Source organism: Telopea speciosissima, chromosome 5 (assembly GCF_018873765.1).
Source record: "Telopea speciosissima isolate NSW1024214 ecotype Mountain lineage chromosome 5, Tspe_v1, whole genome shotgun sequence".
NCBI lineage: Eukaryota > Viridiplantae > Streptophyta > Magnoliopsida > Proteales > Proteaceae > Telopea > Telopea speciosissima.
Window position 1 is genome coordinate 10,108,544 of NC_057920.1, and position 23,482 is coordinate 10,132,025.

Below are 23,482 nucleotides of genomic sequence, written 5' to 3' on the forward strand. Positions count from 1 at the left end.
CCTTACCCTCCGCTTTTGTGGAAAGGCTGTTACAAATAATTTCAAAGAGGATAAAGCAATAAAACAGCTAAACAACTTGACATACACCATGATAGGGACCTCTCTATCGTGTTCAATAACAACTAAACATAATAAAGTACTGCAGGGTATGACATAAATACCCCTGTGGTTTGATACATCTTTCTTACACAGTCCAATTTGCCAACCTTATCTTAATTTCTTTTTGTTTTTTTTAAATAAACAAGCAAGATTTTATTGAAATGAATGGAAGCATGTCCTATAAAGACAAAACCAAAAACAATATTACTCTATCCTTGTCTTAATTTTGTCTATTGCACTGCTGACTTCGTTGAATTGACCTTGAAACAACCTTGCATTTCTTTCCTTTAATAAACACCACCAAGCGGCCTTTAAGACTCTTTCCAAAGGAAGTTCTTTCTTCCAATAGGAGCTCCTTGCCAAAACCATGTTAGTTTTGCTGTCTCCTTTACACACTAGACATACATGAATATATAGAAATTTTCCTCGCCGCCTCTGCTGAAACAATCAGAGATAAAATCTTTTTTGTGATTAATTTCCCATTCTAATGCCCTCTATTTCAGTAGAGTTTTTCGTCCTCCAAATAGCTTTGCAAGGAAAAGAACCATGGAGATTCTCATCATTATTTTTTGCAGACAATGTTATACAGTGTGATAAATAATGACTTGTAGGAAAAATCACCATTACCGTTTAAGACTTTATGGTCCAGCTCCTCTTATCATTAGTATCATTCCTGTAGGTACACACATAGTCCTAAAACTCGTGAGATCTCGGTTTTTCCCAGGGTCGAGACGAGATGGCATACGAAACGAGAAAGTGCAATATCTCATTGAGATCTTGACCCAAACTCCTTTATTGAGTGCCAGATCTCGATATCTCAGTGGGAAATCTCGAGATCTTGACCCAAACTCCTTTATATGAGTGCTAATTCTCGAGATCTTAGTGGGAAATCTTGGTATACAGACACCTATCTATGCAAACCTTGGGATACAGACACTTATTCATGCTAGAAACCAGGACAAACACTTATTTATGCCTAATCTCATTTAATTAAGTGTTTTTGTATTTGTATTTCAACAAGTCCAAGATTGCTTAAATCTGATTTATATTGAAGGAGTTATGTACTGGTCAAACTTAATTTGGTGTGTGAATGCTGCCAAAATCGCTTTGAATGAAAATATTTTTTTGGACATCAAAACAAATGAATATTTTACCGCACTTTTGGTTTTTAGCAGTGTTTTACCATATTAAGATTTATAATTTTTAGATTTGAGAAAAACCCTAGCATTAGAAAGTTGAAAAGTACATCTACTGCCGAAAATCTAGTTTTTGTTATTGAACTGAGGGGTTGACTTTTTTTCCTTTTGGAATTTTATTTTTTAACTATTTTTATTGGATTCAACATGGGGGGGGGGGGGTATTTGCTTATTTATGAATAATATCTTAAGTAAATGAAATACAAATACAAAAACATTTACTTAAATGGTATTAGGCATAAAAAAATGTTTGTCCTGTGTCTGTCCTAGTTTCTGGCACAAGTAAGTGTTTGTCCTGGTTTCCCACTAAGTAAAACTCCTGTTTGGACTTTGTTTTTGCAAAATCTATTAGTGCCATTGTGTTTAAATTGCCTAAAATAGGCTGAGTACCAAGTTTCAGACCCAAACTAGGTCTAAAATCCACCGAAACCAGGTTTCGAGTTTAAAAAAAAAATGCACCAATTCGATCGAGATCTCGAGATATCTCGGGTCAACTCGGTTTTTCCCATGGTTGTAACCTGGTCGAGTTCCGAGTTTTAATTCTATGGGTACACAAGCTAAAGTAGTTCTAGATTGGATGTAATTGAACTAGAAGCCAAAACCAGGATCTGCTTCCAAAGGTGGATCGGCTAGGGTTAAAATAGGTGAAATAGGCCAATTAGGGTTAGGGGTTAGGGTTTAGGTCAGGGGTTAGATATGAGTCTTCCAGTGAAGGTTACGTTAAGATAAACTTAAAACTAGGGGCTGTAATAGGTTCAGCCACAAGGTTTTATGGTGATTAATGTGGTTAGGGTTAGCGTTTTGACAAGGGAACTATGGGCATGTTTTAGGGTTTGACTGACCAGAATGGGCTGCAACTTGGATCGAGTTTTCTATAATGTGAGGTGAGAACTTGATTTAATTATGGGGCTGTTCCTATGGCTGGATTGGTCTGGGCTGTGAGTGGAGTTTGGGAAAAGGTTAAACGATGGAGGGGATTCTAGGGTTTGGATGTTTAGAGGGATGATTCAGCTTACTAGTTGTTGAAGCAGTACAGTGTAACAGCAATGGAGAACAAAGAGAGCTTGAACGAACCACCCGGGCTTCACACTACAAGGTGTCGATTGGATCAAACACCAATCCCACCAGCCTTAATCAAACACAAGACTGAGTCTTCAGCAAGGAAAGGAAAGTTGCAAAGCAGCAGCTTTGGAGAAGTTATTTTCAAAATTGTGAGGTGAAAACAGCCCCACAAAAATTAGCTTTATTTATAAGGCCAATAGGCCATACTCCTATTCAGCCTAGGAGAATAAGAAGCCCCCTAGCCGATTCCTATTACATAGCCAACAATTAAAAGGGTCATGTGACTATTTTAAGTGGTCACATGACTGCTAACTAGCCTAGTCGATTCTATGAGGTATGTGACAACTTAACAGTCACATGACTTATTAAACTAATTCAAATTAAAAAAGGGTCATGTGACCACTTAAGTAGTCACATGACTATTTAACTACTAACTGATCTCGTATGCAACCTTATTACCCATACTTTAGGCCCATAAAAGTGTCCTATTACATTGGACCCATGGGATTAAAGGCCCAACATGTATATAACCTAATGCTAGACTTATTCCTAACAAAACAAGCTTATTTCGGTGATGAATCTGCATCACAAGCAACTCTATTGGTTGTCTCAGTCTGACATCCCTTTCCGTGTAACCCCTCCTATAATGAATATACCAATTGATACCATTTGTATCCAAGCAACAACGTATGTCCACATGGAAGTTATTTGCAGTGGATATGGGATACAGGGTGGTGAATAAATCCTTAATAGGTATTTTTCCCCATCAAATCTCTGCCCAAAATCTCACTCTCTCCTCATTGCCCATATCATACATCACCCAATGGTTTTGTCAATTGACTTTTTTCCCCATTCCCCAATCAAAATAGAAAATACAGTAATGTAATCCACAAACGAGGTGCAGCAAAGGCAGCAGTGCGTGCATTACTATCAAAAACCAAAATGATGAATGTACAAAACCAAATATGCTAGAGACTGAGATTTTGAACATGTAGCAAGTTACAAGTGGCCGGAGTGCTCAATGAAAGTTTGTTTGTTGTCCAGGACATTTGGAATGTCATATGCTGATCATACTTGAAATTGGTTGGTGTGCCTTTTGGTCAAAAAATGGAAAATCTTCACTAAAATGGGCATTTTTATGGCATCATTGGAACAATTGAGGCAAATTCAGAAAATTTGGTTGCTGTCCAGGACATTTGGTATGTTATATGCTGATCATCCTTGAAAATGGTTGATGTGCCTTTTGGTCAAAAAATGGAAAATCTTCACTAAAATACGCATTTATATGGGCATCACTGGAACAATTGAGACAAATTCAGAAGATTGAGACATTGAATGGCAGCCCTGGTCCTCTTAGAGGCCACCTTGTTGTTAAAGACGCTGCTTAGGAGACTTTCCATATTGATTTTGGGGCCGCACATGACCAACCATGATACCCCTGCATTTGAATGTGAGCTCGGCCTTGATCACTGCCTTCTCTTTTGCTGGACAATGCTTGAGATTCTCATCGCAAATGTTGTATGATAATTCTTCCTTGCAAATCATGAACTGCTTACCCTCGTCTTTCCACAGAGATTTACTGAGTAATTTTTATGTCGCCACTTATTTGTTGCCTGACTGTTGACGATGAAAACCAAATATTTTTTTTTTTTGCTTTGAACTTGCTATCTTCTCTTGGTTCATCGTGTATGATTGACGTGCTTGAAGATTTGTTATACTCTGAGTTTCTGACAGAATTCTACTATATATGGCATAGTCCTCGGATTTTAGGGAAATAATTTAGTGGCTGTTTTTTTCCCCCCCTTTCTCATCTTGGCCTAATATGCATGTCTGTGGCCTGGCTTTTACTTCAGGAAAAGGGTTGGTGGATTGAAATTGGAAGAGTTACCTGGTCTAGAGGCTTTGCAAGTTCCAGGTTTGTTTTCATGTACTTTTTTAATGAAACTTTATGTGTTTATATTTTTTAGTTTAAATATATTTGTGAAATTGTTATGGATTTTAAGGTATTATTTGGTATTGTGATTATGGATAGTTACAACTTACAAGTTTGGTATGGTAATACCAATATGTATTGGTCAATGCTGAGTGAAATTTTGCTTCCCTTTATTTTGAAAAAAAAAAAAAAAAGGAAAAGGAAGTAACCATGAAAATTTAGGCATGCAGCTGATGCCAGATAAGAGTGCGGCTGTATGTTAACATAATCTGGTCCAATTAGGTGTTCAGTATTTGAGAGAAGGTTGAATGATCTTTGACTTTGGTTGTGTTCTTCTTTTTTAATTTTTTTTTACATTATTTAATGGATTTTTTTTATGGTTATCAGGGACCAATGATGGGCAAACAAAAGTTGTGAGAGAAGGGGACAATGGAGTGGCTTACTCATGGAATTTGACAGAACAGAAGTGGGACAAAGTACAGTCTTGATTAAAATTTTCTTATATATATATATATACAACAACAAAATTGAGTGCTTTTTATTGTGTGATATGAGCATTTTTGTGTGTGTGATAGCTTTTATTATTGTTCTGTTTTCCTGGAGGGAATCTTTTACTATTTCATATAAATGCAGAACTTGTAATGCATTTTAACTTGCAAAATTGAGTGCTTTTTAATTCTCGTCAGTAGGAACTATTCTTCTTTGTTCTTGATTCTGTTCTGAGCATTCTTCATTGTTTAGCGTATAATTTTTTTCTAACACATGCACTAACTTTCTTTAGTCAAATTTTATTACACTCGAATTTGAATTGTTAAAAACTGTAATCGAGAAGGACAAGAAGCGTCTGAACATATTACACTTGAATTATTTAAAACTGTTATCGTGAAGGACACGAGGCATCTGAACATATTACACAAGTGTCTCTATTGACCAATATGGTTCTATATGAATGTGATCAAGACATATTTACTACTTAAGGAAATGCTTAATGTGCATAGTTGTCATGGCGTACTATGGCGTCATATCGCTGAGAAGTGGGCATAACCACCGATATGGATGATGTAAGAATATCGACCGATATGGCCATATCGGGCCACATGGTTGTTTCAAATTATAAAACTTAATTTTTTAACAATAATTTTTTTAATCATTTTTTATTTTAATGTGTTTTCCTTAACATAAAAAAAATTAAAAAAGCATCAAACAGAAAACACTAATACACTAATGATTAATACACAATCACATATTCACATCAGCAAATTTTTTTTAATTTAGATGGGTTGTTTATTAGCTTTATTCACTCAATATAAATTACGTTCTTGTAATTGGTTTTTTTTTTGTTACTTTTGTAGTTACTTTCATATGAATCAGATCTCAACTCTCATGATTTTTCAACTTTATTATCAGCAAGACTATTGCTATCAACTATTTGATAATCCATGATTTCATATACACTAATGGATATTACACTTTCATGAATTAAACCATAGTAGATTAGTACTACACTTTCAAGTTAATTTTTGATGTTATAGGATATATATTATAGCATACTAAATGACATTAAAAATAGAGAATAAAAATAAAACATGATCGATATGATTGCCATGGCAACGCCATGCGGGCAACATGTCGATATATCGACATGACACCCTTGACCGACTTGGATCGCCGTGATGACGTGACAACTATGTTAATGTGTATGTCATTTGTGTACAAATTTTTGGTGTCATCCTGTCTCCAAAGTCATCTGACCTTAAAACTTATTGTTCATGTACTCAACTAACTTCTTGTTTTCTATTATATGGATTGTCAGAAATTAAACAGTTGATGCTTATCAAATTCCAACGTCCCTTTAAGCAAGCTGTATCTTCTAATCTATATGTGCATATTATTCATAGCAATAAAACTTGACAGCCAACTGTAAATTCTGTATTTAAGAACTTGTGATTAAACATGATAAACTATTTTTAATCAACTCAAGTAAGCCTCACACTTACCATAAATTTTAAAATTGGACCTGCCGATAGTTGTCAAGGCGTCGCCTAGGTGTCTAGGCTCTTTCTAGGGTCCAAGACGACAGCACGCCTTGTTGACACTTCACGAGTTTACGTTGATTTTATATTTATTGCTTTGGTTTTTGATGAATATGCTTATATTTTATCTTATGCTTTGTTTATTATATGTTGGTTTTCTCATATCAGGCCATTACTGGCATAAATCATTATTGCACTGATATGGCTTCTATGTTACATATAAACATAATTATATAAAACTATCATTGCTATATTACATATAGTCATTAATGCATGCCTAGGGGGGTGCCTTGTTGCCTAAGCGCCCCTCCAACACCTTGGATCGCCTAGGCACGTTGAGGCTCTTTACATTTGACAACTATGGACCTGACTGAACTGGAACCCTGGCTCCTTGGCACTGTGATTACTTGATGTAGGAAAGGCATAAATACCCCAAATCTGATTCAGAACAAGGCTTCCAAAACAATTTCTAGTCCATAAAGAACGAAGCCATTGTGATTGTAGTCCTAAGCTGAAAAGGGTAATTGGGATGGGGAAGAAAGGAATAAGCTGCTGGATGGAGTGAAGAGTCCTATTAGTACTAGGAATGCTGAAAATTAGAGTTTTTATGGTAAGCGGCACCAACAAGGCGACCGAGGCGCTCGCCTAGGCAACCGAGGCTGTCAAGGTGTCCGTCTAGGCGACGCCTTGACAACTATGCTAGGGTGATGATGGATTGGGGTTTCCTGATTTTAGAGTAGAGTTTTGACCATTGGAAAGATTAGAGTGGGTTTTTTTATGCACCAACAACCTTTCTCATGCTATGATTTGATTGTGGTAGTCAGGAAGAAAATATAATATTTTCTCCCCCCTCTATTTTTTTAATCCTATTGCTGTTGTGTTAAACACATTAACCTCTCTAATTCTTCATAGCTTTACATTCTCGACCCTTAATTGCCTAGTTTTCCTGAACCAATCATTTATCAACATGATTTACCTTTTCCTCTTGCATGTTTTCTAAGTCAATGTATCTAGTTACGAGTTAAGACCGCTTCTTTCTCAACACGATTTACCTCTTCTATATATTCAATCCTATAGTAGTTGTGCTAAATCTGTTAACAGCCACAATTCTTTATAGCTTCACATACTCAGCCCCTAAACTGCCGAGTTTTCCTAAACCAATAATTTATCAACATGGTTTACCTCTTCATCTTGCATAATACTAAGTCAATGTATCTAGTTGAGATCACTTGCTTTTCCCAAACCTACAAGATGCTCTCTTTGGAATTGCGTTTGGTTCTGCTGATTGCCCACTGTGTTTTCACTTTTATTGTCAGACTCTTTGGTACTTGATTTTGCTGTGGGTGTTTGATTTTGTTGGTGTCTACTGCTTTTTGTTGGCTGCAATTTTACAAAGCAATCAGGAAAAGCTGAATGATGCTGCTGATTGCTCTAGCAACAGGATGTGCTGATCTGTAATTCTAATTGCATAGACCATCTGGAGGCCAAAGTTATAAAACTGGGTTGTTAATCCAAGATTTTAAAATCAGTACTTGAACTTGCTCTTGAAACTTCATCTAAAATATTTATTCCTTTGAGCTCCTTCTGGTTGTATGCAAAGGAAATTAAGGGTAATGAAATTAACTTAATAAAGAAAATGGAAACTTTTGTTATCGTGATTGTGTAACTAACTTGGAATCTTAATATGGTTTAAAACTTTTTAAATGAAATCTTTATTTTCCAATTCAAATCTAAGGAATTTGGTTGAAAAGTAAAGTAAATTGTAGTCACTAGATTTAGAAATTTTGTCTGTTTTAATTTCATTTCCCTTTCTTTCCCTTCACTTCTCCATCAATTGGACAGAGCTTTCATGAATACTTCTGAAGCATCATTCCCTGATTTAATCACCTTATTGAATGTTGATTCTTCATTCTTCCATGGATGTACTTGTGAGAAATATGCATCTTTGTTACCAAGTTTAAGCGAAGAATTGGTTGAGTATTCACCATATGTTTTCATTATATACTTCATCATCTTTTTGAGTTTTCCTCATTCTAAATCTCTAATCAGTTTTCTTACTCCTTCGTCTCTCATTGATTCCAATGCCTTTACTTTCTTCAATTGAGTTTTCACTTTTTTAAAACATTCATTTGTTCTGATTTTTCAGCTTCCCTTAGGTCTTATTTTATTTGAAAACAAAGTTGTTAAAGTAGTGACTTGATAACTTGGTGTATTGTCCTCTCTCGGAAATTTGTCAACAAGTTGATAAGAGGTTACCATTGACACCGAAGACGTATAATGGTTTTTCCAAAATAAGTGCTGGTATCGCATATTGATATTCTAAAAAGAGTACACATATACAACAAATCATATGAGATTAAACATTATGAGAAAACAAAGCTATAATGCAATATTAGTATGTCAAAGTAGTTAATGCTGAAATAAAAAGTTAACAGTGACCATCAAATACTTTGGGTAGGTCAACAGTGCACAAATTTTATTACTGAAACAGATAACAAGGCTAAAAGCCCCACATGGAAAATTCCCCTTGAAGTTTTATAATAAACAGTAAATTACTTTTCTTTTCAACCAATAAACATGTGATGTTAAAAGAGTGTCAAAGGACTGCAAGAAGTAATTTTATGCATGTGATGCCAAAAGAGTTAAAAGGTATGTATGGCATTTTCTTAATACACTTGTGGTCGACTAGTCTAAGTAGTAGCTTTACTCAAATTGTTGGCACTGATGTTGATTGTCTGGCTAGTAGCACCTGATTTTTGATATGGTCAATCTACCCATAACATGTTGTTGGTCACCTTGGGGGCAAGCCAATGCTTTGAGAACTTTTATAAAAGACATGACCTACTCATCTAGTAATTTGGAATGTGTGCCTTTATTATTTCATTATCACAAATTGTAATTTGCTAACCTATTTTTCAATTCTTAAGGGCTTTGGTCCTCATCTTTTTGTGGATTTTGTAAAGAATGTGATGCAGGACCACTAGTGCAAGTAGTTAGTCTGAATATATAGACTACCTGCTCGGTTGTTCATACTGATGTATCATTCAAAATTCTCATTGCACATGGCCCTTTTCTTGGGGAATGATCATGCTCCAACTCACTCCAGAAATCTTCTCCCACATAATTTTCACTCTGTACACTGAAACGATGGCCTTATTGCCTTTCAGATCTATTGATCTTGTTTTTCAAGACAAATGAACAATGAATAAGTAATGTAGTCCTAGATAGATGATAAATCCACTAGGAGCCAATAACCAGGACCTTCCTAAATCAGCTGGCCGATTGGGGCAGAATTAGGGTTAGGCTTAGGGTAATGAGGTAGGGTTTTATTTAGTAAAGTTAGGCAGGCCTAGGGAAAGCTAACAGTGATGGTTTGAATGATGTTTAATTAAAAAATTAAATTTCAGAAAATTAGGGTTAGGGTTTCGGGTTTTGGGGAAGAAGAAAGTAGTGAGTTTAGGGTTTATAGTGGAGGGTTGGATCTATGGTTTGGATTGAGTTTCTCAAATAGGGAGAGGGATGTTCGATCCAAATATGAGGGGTTTTTGATGGCTGATTAGGTCTGGGCAGTTGTTTTAGGTTTTAATGGAGTTGAGGGAGATTCTAGGGTTTAATGTAAGGATGCGGCAGGGTTACTGCCGAGGGTACGGGAGGTGATAAGGCTGTTGTGGATGAAGTTTGGATGAGATTGATGGAGGGCATTGGGCTGGACAGGTTATAGATGGAGCTAGGGTTTAATGGTGATCGATTGGGGATAGGTTAAGGCTAGGTTGGAGGATTAGAAGAATGATAATGCAGGAAATTAAATTAACTTACTGGATTTGCAGAGGTCCAGTAGCAACAGCTTGAAAACAGAGAAGAGAGCCTCCTGATCTTAACAGATGCAAGGAGTCGATTGGAGGTCCACCAATCCCTTCACCTTGAGATCCACAAGGCACACTCACTGGGGAGCAGAGCAGCAACAGCAATGGCATGCAAACATAACTGAAAATATTTAATCTGAACTGTGGGGGAGCTTCCTACGATTTTAATATTTATAATATGGCCATAGGCCCAAATCCTAATACAATCTAAACACTTCTCTCACCTAAATCGTGGAAGGAGTGTGAAACTTAATTTAAAACAAAAAAACTTAAAAGATTCCTAATCTACCAATAATAAATAAGAACCTAATAGCCAATAGGATTAATTCACTTAAATTGAACCACGGCTGAACTGGTTCAATTTAAGTCACATTTAAACTTGAAAAATAAACTAAGTATGGGAAAACTAAAACTGAAATAAACTAAGTAATAAGCCAAGGCTCCAAATACTAGGCCCTAATCTTAGGGCTTCTTCTTGTGGGTACTTGGATCTGCATCAATAAGCTTCCACCATAAACAATTTTGATAACTCTTGGGAGTCTATTGCCAAACTACCTGATTTCTGGAAAATCAGCTTAGTCAACTTTGTTTTTTCTTCTTTGCAAGTCCACAGCGATATTCCATTTCCTTTTTTTTCCTTTTCAATCAGTGATAGGATTATATCACGAATTGAAATTATGAGAAAATTATCTCCTTTAAACTGGACTAATATAGAGAATACAAAAATCTATGAAGCAGCAAAGACTCCACCTTGAAAGTTGAAACACAAACCTCCCACTGTTACTTTTCACCACAATCCTGCCCCAGCCCTGCACCAATCTCCAATGCTTCTCACCTTCACAGAGAAGAAACTTAAAACTTGCAAACCTGAAACCTAAAGAACTGCATTCCAGGTTTTTTCTTGTTTCTTGGATTTCCATGCTTCTACTTCAGTGTGATTAGATAAGTAAGTTCCTTTGTGCTTTTATATGTTTCTAGTAATTTCTACTTCGCTGGTTTCTATATTTAGAATTGATGTTGATATGAGAAAATTTCAAATGTTTAGATAGGTGAAGTTGTTGATGGACCTGAAGATAGCAATAGCATGAAATCCGCAGTTCTTGATGGGGTTCAGTATGATTATGGTAAGCATACATTGATTTGGAAGTGTTATGACAAGATAACCTTATTATCCATTTGAATACATTTTGGAAATCTTATAATATGTGGTAATACTGTAACAGTGTTTGATGTTGACATTGGAGATGGTGAGCCTATACGTAAATTGCCTTACAACAGATCAGGTATATCCATGTTAATAAACGTATCAAGCATTGTTTGTGCAAATGGTAGTAAATAGCTTTGGTATTTTCGTGTTGGCACACTATTTATTTGATATGGACTTTTCATTTCTTCGATAGGTCCAATTATTTACGATAAGGATATATGCCTATATTCAATCCCATAAATATCTGATCTGATTATTTTTAACATGTATACCCCTATCTGTTTCTATTTTATAGAAGTATGAATATGAATTATGGGATATCCAATATGTTTGTGTGTGCTAAATTTTAAGTAAAAGCAGTGGAATCGAGGGATATCCAATAATATTTATGTTAACATGTGTTTAATTTTAAGTATAAACAGTATTGCAAGTATAGTTTGACACTAACATAGACATGAATTTTTATTTTTCTTTTTGTGTTTCTTTTATTGGGGGCTTAATGGGATATCTGATATAAAAAGAGCGTCCCAGTGCACGAGCTCCCATTACTGCAGGGTCTGGGAGGGGCAAATGTACGCAGCCTTACCCCTGCTTCGCAGGAGAGGCTGTTTCCAAGTTTTGAACCTGCAAACCAACAGGTTGTAATAGTGCAACTTACTTGCCCATTAATATTCAATATCTGATTTCCGATCCAATATGCAAATATTAATAATGAATTGAGTATGGATCCACCAAAGTTGGCTTTATATTGGGCCTGCTTACAGCTCCACACTTATTCTTGGCACACTTTATCCCCATACCCCCTTTTCTTTTATTAAACATTAGTACCTTTTTGGAAGTAGTTGAAAATTACAAAACTTGTTAGAGAATTGACACAATGCTCTAATTTATTAGCAAAAACTTATTTGAAGGACAGTATTGCTCAATGTGTGTTGTTTTTTCTGTTAATGGTAAGGTCATTGGATTTAGCTGTTGTTAAAGACTGATTTAGGTGCCTTGGTAGTGGTTGAGGTTGCTAAGTAGTTTCCTGATGTTGGTGACAAGCTGTATGACTAGCCCATATTTTAGGTGATCTAGGACAAAACATGAAAATAAAGAGGCCAAAACACTGTTCACGTGAACAGTGCCACAGCCCCTTATTTTGCCTTGGTGGAATATTATTAGAAGATCCTGTGGGGCCCAAGACCAGATCATGTGAAGATTTTTTTGGAAGGGTCAATTTTGTCTATGCGTGGGGAATTAAAAGTTTAGTTTAGCTTCTAATTTTAGATTTAGAAAGTAAGCTTAAGTTTTTTTTTTAATTAGACTTAGTTTCTAATTTTGTTCCTTGCATGTTGACTGAATTATAAAGCCTAGTTTCTATTTTCATGAGGTTTCTATTTTCTTTTACCTTGAGGTGCAAGCATAGCCCTCTATTAATTGTAAGGCTGTGGTAGCCATTCCCCACGATTTTATGAATGAATGAAGATTGCTTATGCAAATATGATTTCTTTCTCAAGTGTTGAATGTGACGTGAAGGGTTGAGAAACCTGGCTGAGAGAGCCGAAGCATCTTTATCCCCTTTTCTCCCATCTTCTTCTCCCCCTGCCCTGCTCGATTTCTGTTGGTGAGTGCTGCTGCTGAGTCTCCAACTGCTCTGCTGCTACACTTGTGCGAAGGAGATCAAACCAGTAAGTAATCTTAGTTTCCTACATATATCCTTCCCCTCTTCATCCTCTAACCTAATCCACACCCTCCATCCATCAAACCTTAATTTCCATTAAACCTGCAACTCCTACCTTAACTAGGACTCCTTCATAATTTCAGATCTGTCCATCAATTCCAAACCAAACTTCTAGCCTATATCCCCCCACACTTCTCCCCACACTCGATCCAAAATCCAGCTCATAACTCCCACTCTATCCCTCCATTAAACCCAAAACCTGCAACTCAATTTTGTCCAAATTGCAGAATTTGAAAACCTTCCCAAATCCTATTATTTATATGTCATAAAAGCACCATAGACCTGCATATTAAAGCCATATAAGACCCATTCCCAAATTCCCATCCTAAACCCTAGAATTAACCTAAAACCTAGTGCTGTCCATTCGAACCAGCAACCCCTTTTGCTATTGATCCTGTTATCTGGCTCCTAGTAGGTCTCCTACCTATCTAGGACTACATTATTGAGACCAGGAAATCTCTCCCTACACCTGCAGTTGCACCTCTTCCTAGTTCTCTGCTCCTGCAACCTTTGGATCTTCGTATCTCAACAACTACTGAACAGACTTGGCTGAGTTTTGGGGGGCTAAACCCTGCCAAGGAACCTTACACTCGATCCCAGTTTGAGGTCCTTCTGCTGGCTGATTTGGTCTGTAGCTCCTGAACCTACCTTCTAAATTTGGAGTTAACCTTCTAAATTGGTAATCTTCTTCTACCAAGGCCTACACTCAGACCTGAATTTGATCACCATCACATGGCTGAATATTGAGATTCTGTCCACTTTCTAATTCTGATTGGTGCTATTTTGATGTTCTGCTGCAACCTATTATCGATCCTAATTTAGAGTGGTACTTAGCTGAACCTCTTCTACTTTTCTAGGTTTCTGAATACAGTTAACTTTAGTTTTACAGTTGGTTCATGGTGAAAATCCATCTTCTTTCCCTTCAGGCTTTATCTAAAATGATAAAAAGGAAAAATATGTTCTATTTCAGAGTCAAATGGTTCAACAAAGAAGACATCAAAGCTGAAGTTTAGAACATTACAAGGAACTTGTCTCAGATTTACAAACATTTCCTAAGCAGTCAACATTAACCCCATTTCCCATCTCTGTATATCTGATATAACTAAGATGTTAGTTATGACAAGGTTTTGACCTATGAATGCTTTCAATTTGAAGTTAATTGGTACATCCTTCGGTGATATTAATAGGGATCTTTTGATTTTGGATTTTTTTTTTGGTAGCTAAATTGTTTTTTAGCAGATGACCTCGGTGGTTGTGATGCAGAATGTTAACTCACCATACTCTTGACTTGGTCAATGATTTCTACGGCCACTAGGAAAGAGAACTATTCTTTGGCCAAGTGTCGAATGTTGACCTGGTTTTTGATTTTATTGTTCTCTTCTGAAATAAACTTAATTCAACAGACTTACTCCACTTCAGTCAGGACTGATATGATATTTATAGATTGCAAAATCAACAGCAGGCAAGCTAAAATTATCACACTTAGGTGGAATTCTAACAACCTCCAAGCATTCTGTAGGAAAATTGAATGCACTTTTTAATATCCTGCTGCTGCAGTTTGCCCATGGGCTTATGTGATCTTTGTCTCCACAATATTAAGGTGTGTAAATGTGTCGGTTTGAAGAGGATATACCTTTCTGAGTTTATTTCCATATAATCTGGTCGATATGCGAATTTGATTTGATATCGACCACATAATTAAAAAATCTATCAACTGTGGCTTGTCGTTGAAACATGTTCTGATGGGCTTTAGAATAGATGTCTGATCACGTTGCCACAGAGGGATTTCTCAGGGGATTATCTATATGAGGGTTTTTTTAAGAGAGTAATGAAAATATTTTATTAATAAAGCTGCAATAGGCAGCCTGTACACTAAGGAACTGATGCGTAGCCTGGGCCACAAAACCCTATTTGGGTTCACCATGTGCCCACCCAAGCATCAAGCAACTCAAATAACAGGGATGATGTCACTCTTGTAATTATATGGAATAATATAGGATCCCTTTTAAGGCTATCAGGATATAGAGGTAAATATAATTTAAAGTTGAAGGACAAGTTAGGAATAAAAACAAATAAAGGGACAAAGCATAATATAGGAAGGAGGGTGGGTGGAATATGGGAAACCAAATTTAAAAAGGCTATATCGTGGGTGGGGTTTTTAGGTTGTCTACAACCTCCCATTGAGAGCCAAGGCGGAAACAAGCGGAAACAAAACCAGGGCGAGAAGACTAGCATTGCGACAAGTTAATAGCACTCCCTTGTATGGCCACGAATAAACTTGGGATTTTAAATAATGGATCACCACTCTTGGTTCTCTAAATCCCTAACAATAATCGATCGAACCAGAAGAATCCAAGAGATCTCACTGAAATAGAGCCTGGTGGTAGAGGGAGAACCAGGTATGAGTTTCACAACTTCTATTTCAGCTGGGTGACGGGGCTGGGTATTGAGGGGTATGGTTACCCCTAGGTGGCAATTGATGGAGAAGAGATTAAGGGAGATCCAAGGTCAGTTGTGACTGACTGTGGTTATTGCTGGAATGTTGGACAGAACAGGAAGCCGATGATAGCATAGTAGCAAGAGAAAGGAAGGGAAGATATGTGTGTGTTTTGAGGCTCGTACTTGCACATGCCACGCAGGTTCTCACAAAACTCAACCACCGAGTAGCCTATTCAAAGTAAGACAAAGATTACAAGAAAAATTCAAATAATAAATCTAAATAAATAAATAAACTATAATATCTTACTGGATCAAAACTAAATTGGACCCGGTTCATCTTCATCTAGGCTCGTCAACGGGTTTGGACTGGTCCAAGGAAGTGCTCCTGCATCAGGAACAGAATACAGCACGAAGGCTACCTGGGCCCACCCAAAAATACATCTCAACCCCCTTTACAAAAATTCAATCTAGAGGAAACTGAATCTTCTGTTCGCCAAAACAAAACATTGTCAGTTTTTCGGCTGAAACAAAATGAGTTTTACAACTGGGATATCTATACTTAGAGAAGGCAAAAGGATAAAGCAAAGACTTTAGAATGGGATACCATATGGGAATTATATCTAGTTTTAATCATTTTGTTGTGAGATAACCTAGAGGGGGGTGAATAGGTTCTCTAGTGAAATATTAACCTTTTTAAATTTTCTTTGATTAAGACAAGATAGATAAAAATAAATACTCAAAAAAAAAAAACACACAAGATTTATAATGGTTCGGCTAACCCAGCCTACATCCACTCCTCTCAACCTTGAGAGAATTTCACTGGTTTCTCCCATTCAGTACAATAGGTGGGAAGAACACCTTTACAATCTTTTTCACAGGATAAGGGGATCCTAACTTTTTTTACCAGGATAAGAGGATCCCACGTATTAATCTAAGTATAGTCTAGATTAATACACTAATGCTTTCTCAACTCAAAAGCATAAACAGTAAATACAATAAAGAAAAGGTAAGAATTACCTAGGCAAGGAGTGTGACATGTACTCCTTGCAAGTGATGAATGATATGCAATGATGGTTAATGCTTTGACCTTCTTTAGAATGAAAGCTTGTAAAGGTCTTGAGTGTTGAAGTCAATCTTGGATGATCTTGATGAAGACTACTAGATTTCAATCAATAGAACTTTAGAATAACTTTTCATCTCTCACAAAAGTAATATTTTGGACTGTATTGGATGAGTGAAAAGCTCTCACATGTTTTCTATTTATAGGCTCATTTAAGGCTCTAAAAATATGTGCAAAATGTGCTCTAATGGATCTATTTTTGTTCCATCCGGTCGACCTGAAGAATGATCCGGTCGACCGGATCATAGCCGTTGGAGAAATAGATCCGTTGGAAACTAGCCGTTGGAGGGTAAAAATCCATTTGGTCGCAGTCCGGTCGACTGGACCATCGTCCCACTTGATCTGGTCTACCGGACCAAGTCACGGAAACGTTCCCGTGATTCTGCTGCCAGCATTTGGACGAACTGGGCTCTGAGATCTGGTTGACCGGATCACAGTCCCGTTCCCCTATTTTGTTGTTTCTGATAGTTTTGACTGTGGGGTTTTGCGGGGTTTTGCTCCAACCTTTTTCCAACATTTCCCAAGGTATGTGGGTTCAAATAACAACCTCCTAAGGTCTCTATATGATGTAAATGCAATTTCATTAATATTATGCAAATGCAAATACAAGTATGCAAGTGTGTATTTGTGAATGTGCATGCGAGCATCTTTATGAGGGTCTTCTACTTGATTTCTTCAAGTGATATTCTTCAATTTTCAATCTTCATTATTCAAATATTCTTTAGTGAGAATGGTGAGGTGTCTTCAAAGCCTTGATCTTTCAAGCTTTGTCTTGAACATCCTTGTGTTTTATGTCCTTTAATTTCTTGGCTTGATCTTCTTGGTTCCACCATAAAACCTGTTGACATATTAATACACAATGGCTTGTGCCAACACGTTTGTTATCATCAAAACAATCATGGAGGTAGGGAAGGTTTTCCCAACATTTGTAAGAGAGAAACATAGCAGCGAATCAAACTTGTGATAGTGATCATTTTATTTCTTTCCTTTTCATGTATAAAGTATTAGCAAGAATGAAAACATGGTTGTCACGGCGGTTAGGCAACCCAAGGCGGTGGAGAGGGTCAAAATTCAAGGCGACACCAACTCGGCGAACAATGCGGCAAGGCGCCCAAGTCGACCAAGGCGCTCGGACGCCTAGGCACGCTGACAATCGTGAATGAAAATCGTCCATTGCTTGATATGCCTTTGCCTTTCTCTTCTTTCTTAGCTTTTAACAAACTAGTTTCAGAATCTTCTCTTATGGGTAGTGTTAATTTCCAATGGAAAAATTGTAATGGTAAACTGGGGTTAGAGCTGTTTGAGGATGGCTATGAATGGGTAATTAAATTGGTGGAGGATTTGTTATCGGATAGTTATGATTTACAATTGAACTGATTCTTTTAACAATGGTGTTCCTAATCTTGTTTAATGTGTTGGATTGATGATAAAAAAGGCCGTACCCAGTACACAAGGATCCTACGTTTAGCAGGGTCTGGGGAGGGTCAGATGTACGCAGCCTTACCCCTGTTTCCAAGACTTGAACCCATGACCAAGCGTGATGCAGATCCTAGCCTCCTCGAATTGAAGAAGCCACCCTAAACCTAGGGTTTTAGTAGGAGCCTTAGTTTAGTTTAGTTTATTTCCATACTTAGTTTTTATTTTGTGTTTTTAATTGAACCGGATTAAATTGGTTGCATCCAATTGGTTCAATTGGTCTAATTTAAGTGAAGTGATCCTATTGGCTAAGAGGTTCTTATATCCTATTTGCTAGTAGGGAATCTTCTTTATTTTAAGTAGTTTAAGTTGTTTTTAAGTCATTAGGGGTAGATGAGTCTTTTCTTTTAAGTTTTTGATTTGTTTTTAAATTGGTCCATCTCTCCACGATTTAAGTGGGAGATTTAAATTGTAATAGATTTAGGAATAGGCCTTTTGGCCTCTTATTTAATAAGAAACGTGGGAGAGGCTCCCCCACCAGATTATGTTTTAAAAAAACCGTTTCTTGCTGTTAGCCTTTGCTGCTGCTGCTGCTGCTGCTTCTCTCTTCAGAGACTGTCTTGTGTGTCATATCAAGACCCCTTGTGAGTCATATCAAGGGTTAGGGCTGGTGGACTCCGGCGACTTCTTGCATCTTATAGATCGGGAGGTCCTTCTTCTTCTTCAATCAAGTTTCTCCAAGCTGCCATTGAAGAACCTGCATATTCCAGTAAGTATTTTACAGTTTTATTCATTCCCTTCTTCTCCTAATCCTCTACAGCCTACCCTAACATCCCCCCTTCTATTTTATTTGAATTTTCTGAACCCTAGTTCACTTACAGCCTTAACCCTCCATCAAAATCCATCTAAGTTTTAATCACAGCAGCTGTGTATCCATCCCTACGCTCGATCTCAGTTGCAGCCCCAGTTATCCATAAAAAACCCTAAATCCCTCCTTCACCATTAAAACCCAAGAACCCTAAACCTGCCCAGACCTAACCAGCCTACAGAATTTGACCCTATTACATTTGAACCTTCCCCATACTGCCCTTATCACTCGGCCAGAACCCCTGTCCAGAATTCCCCCTCCCAACCCTAAATTGATCTCTTTTCCTAAAACCTAAAACCCGAAACCCTAACCCTAGAATTCCAGAATTTTAATTCCTTGTTTAACTTAATTAAAACCTATATCATTAGCTTCCTAAAAACCTGCATATCATTACTACATAAAACCCTAATTCAAACTCTTAGTTCTAACCCTAATTCTGCCCTAATTTAGCCTAAGCTGTCCCAATCGGCCAGCCCTAGTGTGTGACCCCATTACCTGGCTCCTAGTGGGATTATTCCTACCTAGGACTACATTAAAGCATTCAGCAAATGAGCACTTTACCAACGTGCCAAGCACGACCTTCATTGACGATAAACAATTTATTTTGGGGATGAATGAGTTCTAAATATTTTTTGTTGGGGGAAAATAAAGAAACTTATGGAGTGGACAGAGAGGAAGTCCCGTTAAAAAGCCGAAAAAGGCCTTGCTATTCTTTACATGACCTTACAAGATGGGGCCCAAGGAGAAAAGTTTCCTAATTAGCTTTAAATTGTGCAGTAGATACATTCTCATACCTTTTACAGTTGGATGCCCGAAAAGTTTCTCATTTCCTTGCTTTCATTGCAACTAGCATGTAATTGTCGGCATAGTTGTCAAGGCATCATCTAGGAATCCCTTGAGGTCCTAGGCAACCAAGTTGCCTTATATGCCATGATGCTGAGACCCAAAGCCTGATGATCTTTCTCTTTGCATTTTATAAATTTCAGTCACTTCTCATTTCTAATATTTATGTTTTGTATAATCTCACCTTTACCCCTATTAGCTTCTATATTTTACCTTTCTAACCCTTCATTGTACATATATTTACACTTTTAAGATAACAAATACCTGGGAAATATGGCTTGAGATGTAAGCTATGGCATCGCCTTGGGTGCCTTTGCCTCAGCAAGGCATCACCTAGCCGTTAATGCACCTTACCACTGCTGTGGTTCGCCTTGGTGCCATGACATCCCCATAGTTGTCAGGCGTTGCCTCTGCCTAGGCAGGCGCCTTAGAAACCTTGGTCAACTTGTTGGTGTTGCCTTGCGTCTAGGTCCCTGCCAACACCTAGACGCCATGACAACTATGATGAGGTCCATAGCATAGCTGTAGACCCTTGCTAAACTGAACAACTCAAATAGTGGGTAGCGTATGCTTCTTGGAGACATGTGTAACTTGCATTTTGACTCATAAACCCCTGCAATACTAAGTGATTCAAATTCCAAATCTTGTCCAAGTGAGTTGTTCACAGATTGAACTAGATCTCAAGGATACCTTTCATACTTTTGACATTGAAATGGAAGTTGGTGTCCTGATGCCTGATTTCTAAATAAGTCTTCATATTGTGATGTAATTCTGGGAGCCCATGTAGTCCAAATCCATCTATCATCCCCTGGAAATGGGGTAGATCACCAAAAGTTCTTCAGACTGGTTGCAGCCCCATTTGCTCTTGAATTCTGATCTGATGCCTTAAAGTTTCCATATGTTGCAAAATGCCTTTAATTAGTCCAATCCTATGAATACAAGGATTCTTTGTTTCCCATGACCCATGCAATAGGCAGCTCATATTTATGTTCCAAAAGATTCAAGATTCAGTTGCAAATCTCCAAAACCCTTTACATAGCAAAGCAGAGTTTTTGTGTACATGTTTGTCATTTTTAATCCTCCTAATTGTCATTCTGTGGGAAGGTAAGCTGTGTTGCAATCCACAAGATGAATTCTTAAAGCGTTATTCCAACATTTCCATAAGAACTCTCTTTTGGATATACTCCATTCTCTTGGCTATGGATTAAAACTAAAGAAAGAAAATATAAGCTATGAGCCTATGACTGAATGCTGCAGAGAGAATCCTTGAGATGGGATCCTTCATTCTCTCGTTTAGTTGATCCCATGCATTGGACATTTTATATGAATCATTAAATGGAACTCCTTAATGTGGCGTTCAAGATTATTCAATTCTATAGTTGAGATATTGAGATGGTTCTTCCATATTCATCTCTTCACCCACAGGATATGTGGCACTTTTTGTGAAGTTGACTTTAAATGCCGTGACCACTTCCAACAAGTTTTTAACACAGCAAAGATGTCTCAGTGGGAAATCTGACGCATCACTAAAGATGAGGGTATCATATGCTAACCATATTTGGAAATACTATCTTACCAAAAAAAAAAAAATTGGAAATACTAGGTCCACAAAAAATGGGTGTTTCTTTATTGGTTGTTGACAAAGAAAGATTGTATGTTTATACCTAGAATTGCTAAACATTTGCTTACTTTTCCGATGTCCTTGAAAGCAAGGTTTAAGGATCAACTGCTCCTTGTCTTGATTACCCGATCCTGGTCAAGGACTCAGGATCAGGGTCAGTCAAGTATGATCACTGATCCAGACCCCTTGTGCCTTGGAACCCCCCTCTCCAACTCCGGGGGGAAAAGTGGAAGAAACTCATTTAGACGTTATCTGTTAGTAACATGAGTGCCATTGCTTACCATAATATGGTGCTCCATGTGAATATGAGTCTTGGGACATCATGCTGACAAACTAACTAACGACATCATTTTATTATTATTATTATTATTAATATTAATGAGTGGATGCTACTGTTGTGTGAAGGCATGTGGGAAAAAAATGTCTTGAGTTGATGATACAAGGTCTTGTGATGCATTTTGTTAGAATGCTCATGATTTTGTTAGAATGCACATTCTTGTATCCATTGAGATTTGTTAAACAGTATAGATCACATGATATATATTCATCAACCTAAGAATGATTATACAAACAGTGAGCTGTTTCCAGATAACCCTTATGCAACGGCTGACAAGTGGCTTCTCAAGGAGAGTCTTCCACTTTCTTATCGTCAACAAATTGTAGAGTTTATTCTGCAGAATACTGGGCAGATGGACTTTACACTTGACACATCTTTCCGTGATCCTTTCACTGGCTGTAAGTACTACTGTTTTGTGGGATATGCTTGACCATGGGGTAGTTGAACAGGAACCTTTATCATTGTGTTCTTAATTAGTTTTACTTGTCTTATTTTTATGTTTTTGCATGATTCTCACTAACCTAATACCTTATATGTTCCAGCTTCTGCTTATATACCTGGAGGGCCATCCATTACTTCTGGTACATAAATCTTATCTAAACTTAAAGAGTCTGTTTGATCTAAAATGATTGGCTGGTTTGAGAAACTAATATACCATGCTGCCTTGAGCAATCTTGTATTTCTTTGTACTTTTCATCAAGTTTCTACAGGAGACGTTTTTTTCTTCCTGTTTTTGGGGGCTTTCCTTATCATATTTTCTTGTACATCCAGGTGCTTCAGCAAAGCCTATTCTTAAACATATTCCCAAGGTAATTTCTTATCTTTCTCAGTTTTCACGTTTTTTCTTGTTCATGAATGAGAAATATTGGTGTTGCGAAAACTGCACTTCTCTGTAAAATGAAATCCTTCTCAATATGCAACATATTGTATACATAAAGGCCTTATGGTATTGCTTTCTGTGTTGTGAAACAGAGCCAGGTCTAAATCAAATGTGAATCACTTAGATTGCTTTGTGATATTATCTGTCTGAACCCATTGTTCAATTGATAAAAAAAAAAGCATATGTTGCTATATATAATGTCATTATGGAATTAGTGTTTTCAAACTTGTAGGAATTGTTTTTTTTTCCCTCATGAGTAAATTGTTAATTGTCAAAAGAAAGTTATATATAATCAAAATTTGTAATCCGTATATGTTAACTAGTTATTTTCTACTAAAGATAATTAATGATAGTTGATTTGAAAGACAGATAATTATTGAATCCAAGATCTCTTATATAAATTCATACTCTTTAATGCAGTTCAATATTCTAAAAAGGAATCTAGAAGAATGAACAACAATTAAGATCACTAATTTCAAGTTATATTCAGGAACTTGCGTTGGTATCGCAATTACGGATGATTAGATCTGAGGAACCATTTAGATATGTTGTAAACAGTATCCAATAACCAGATTTTGATCATTAGAAATAATATCCAGCAAGAGATAACCAGAATTATGAGATTGATTTTGGTAAAATAGAGAAGAAGAGAGAGAATGAGGGCGGGCCTTTGTGCAACGGTAAGATTGCTCCATTGTGACCAAGTGGTCATGGGTTCGAGTCTATAAACAACCTCTCTGCGAAAGCAGTCAAAAGCAGTGGCAAGGCTGCGTACATTAGGACCTTTCCTAGAACCCACAGTGGCGGGACCCTCATGCACTGGTTACGCCCTTTTAGAGAAG

General features: G+C 37.1%; 1 protein-coding gene across 2 annotated transcripts in view; it reads left to right on the forward strand.

Annotated features, from left to right (window-relative positions):
- Positions 1–23,482, forward strand: part of LOC122661239 (phospholipase A-2-activating protein) — an 84,943-nt gene that overhangs the window by 33,955 nt on the left and 27,506 nt on the right. For both annotated transcript variants that reach the window (XM_043856583.1, XM_043856582.1), the window contains exons 8-14: positions 4,211–4,272; positions 4,678–4,766; positions 11,232–11,310; positions 11,410–11,469; positions 22,012–22,158; positions 22,303–22,341; positions 22,532–22,569. In XM_043856583.1, coding sequence (XP_043712518.1) covers positions 4,211–4,272; positions 4,678–4,766; positions 11,232–11,310; positions 11,410–11,469; positions 22,012–22,158; positions 22,303–22,341; positions 22,532–22,569 — 514 coding nt within the window. The remainder of the gene's footprint in view (positions 1–4,210; positions 4,273–4,677; positions 4,767–11,231; positions 11,311–11,409; positions 11,470–22,011; positions 22,159–22,302; positions 22,342–22,531; positions 22,570–23,482) is intronic.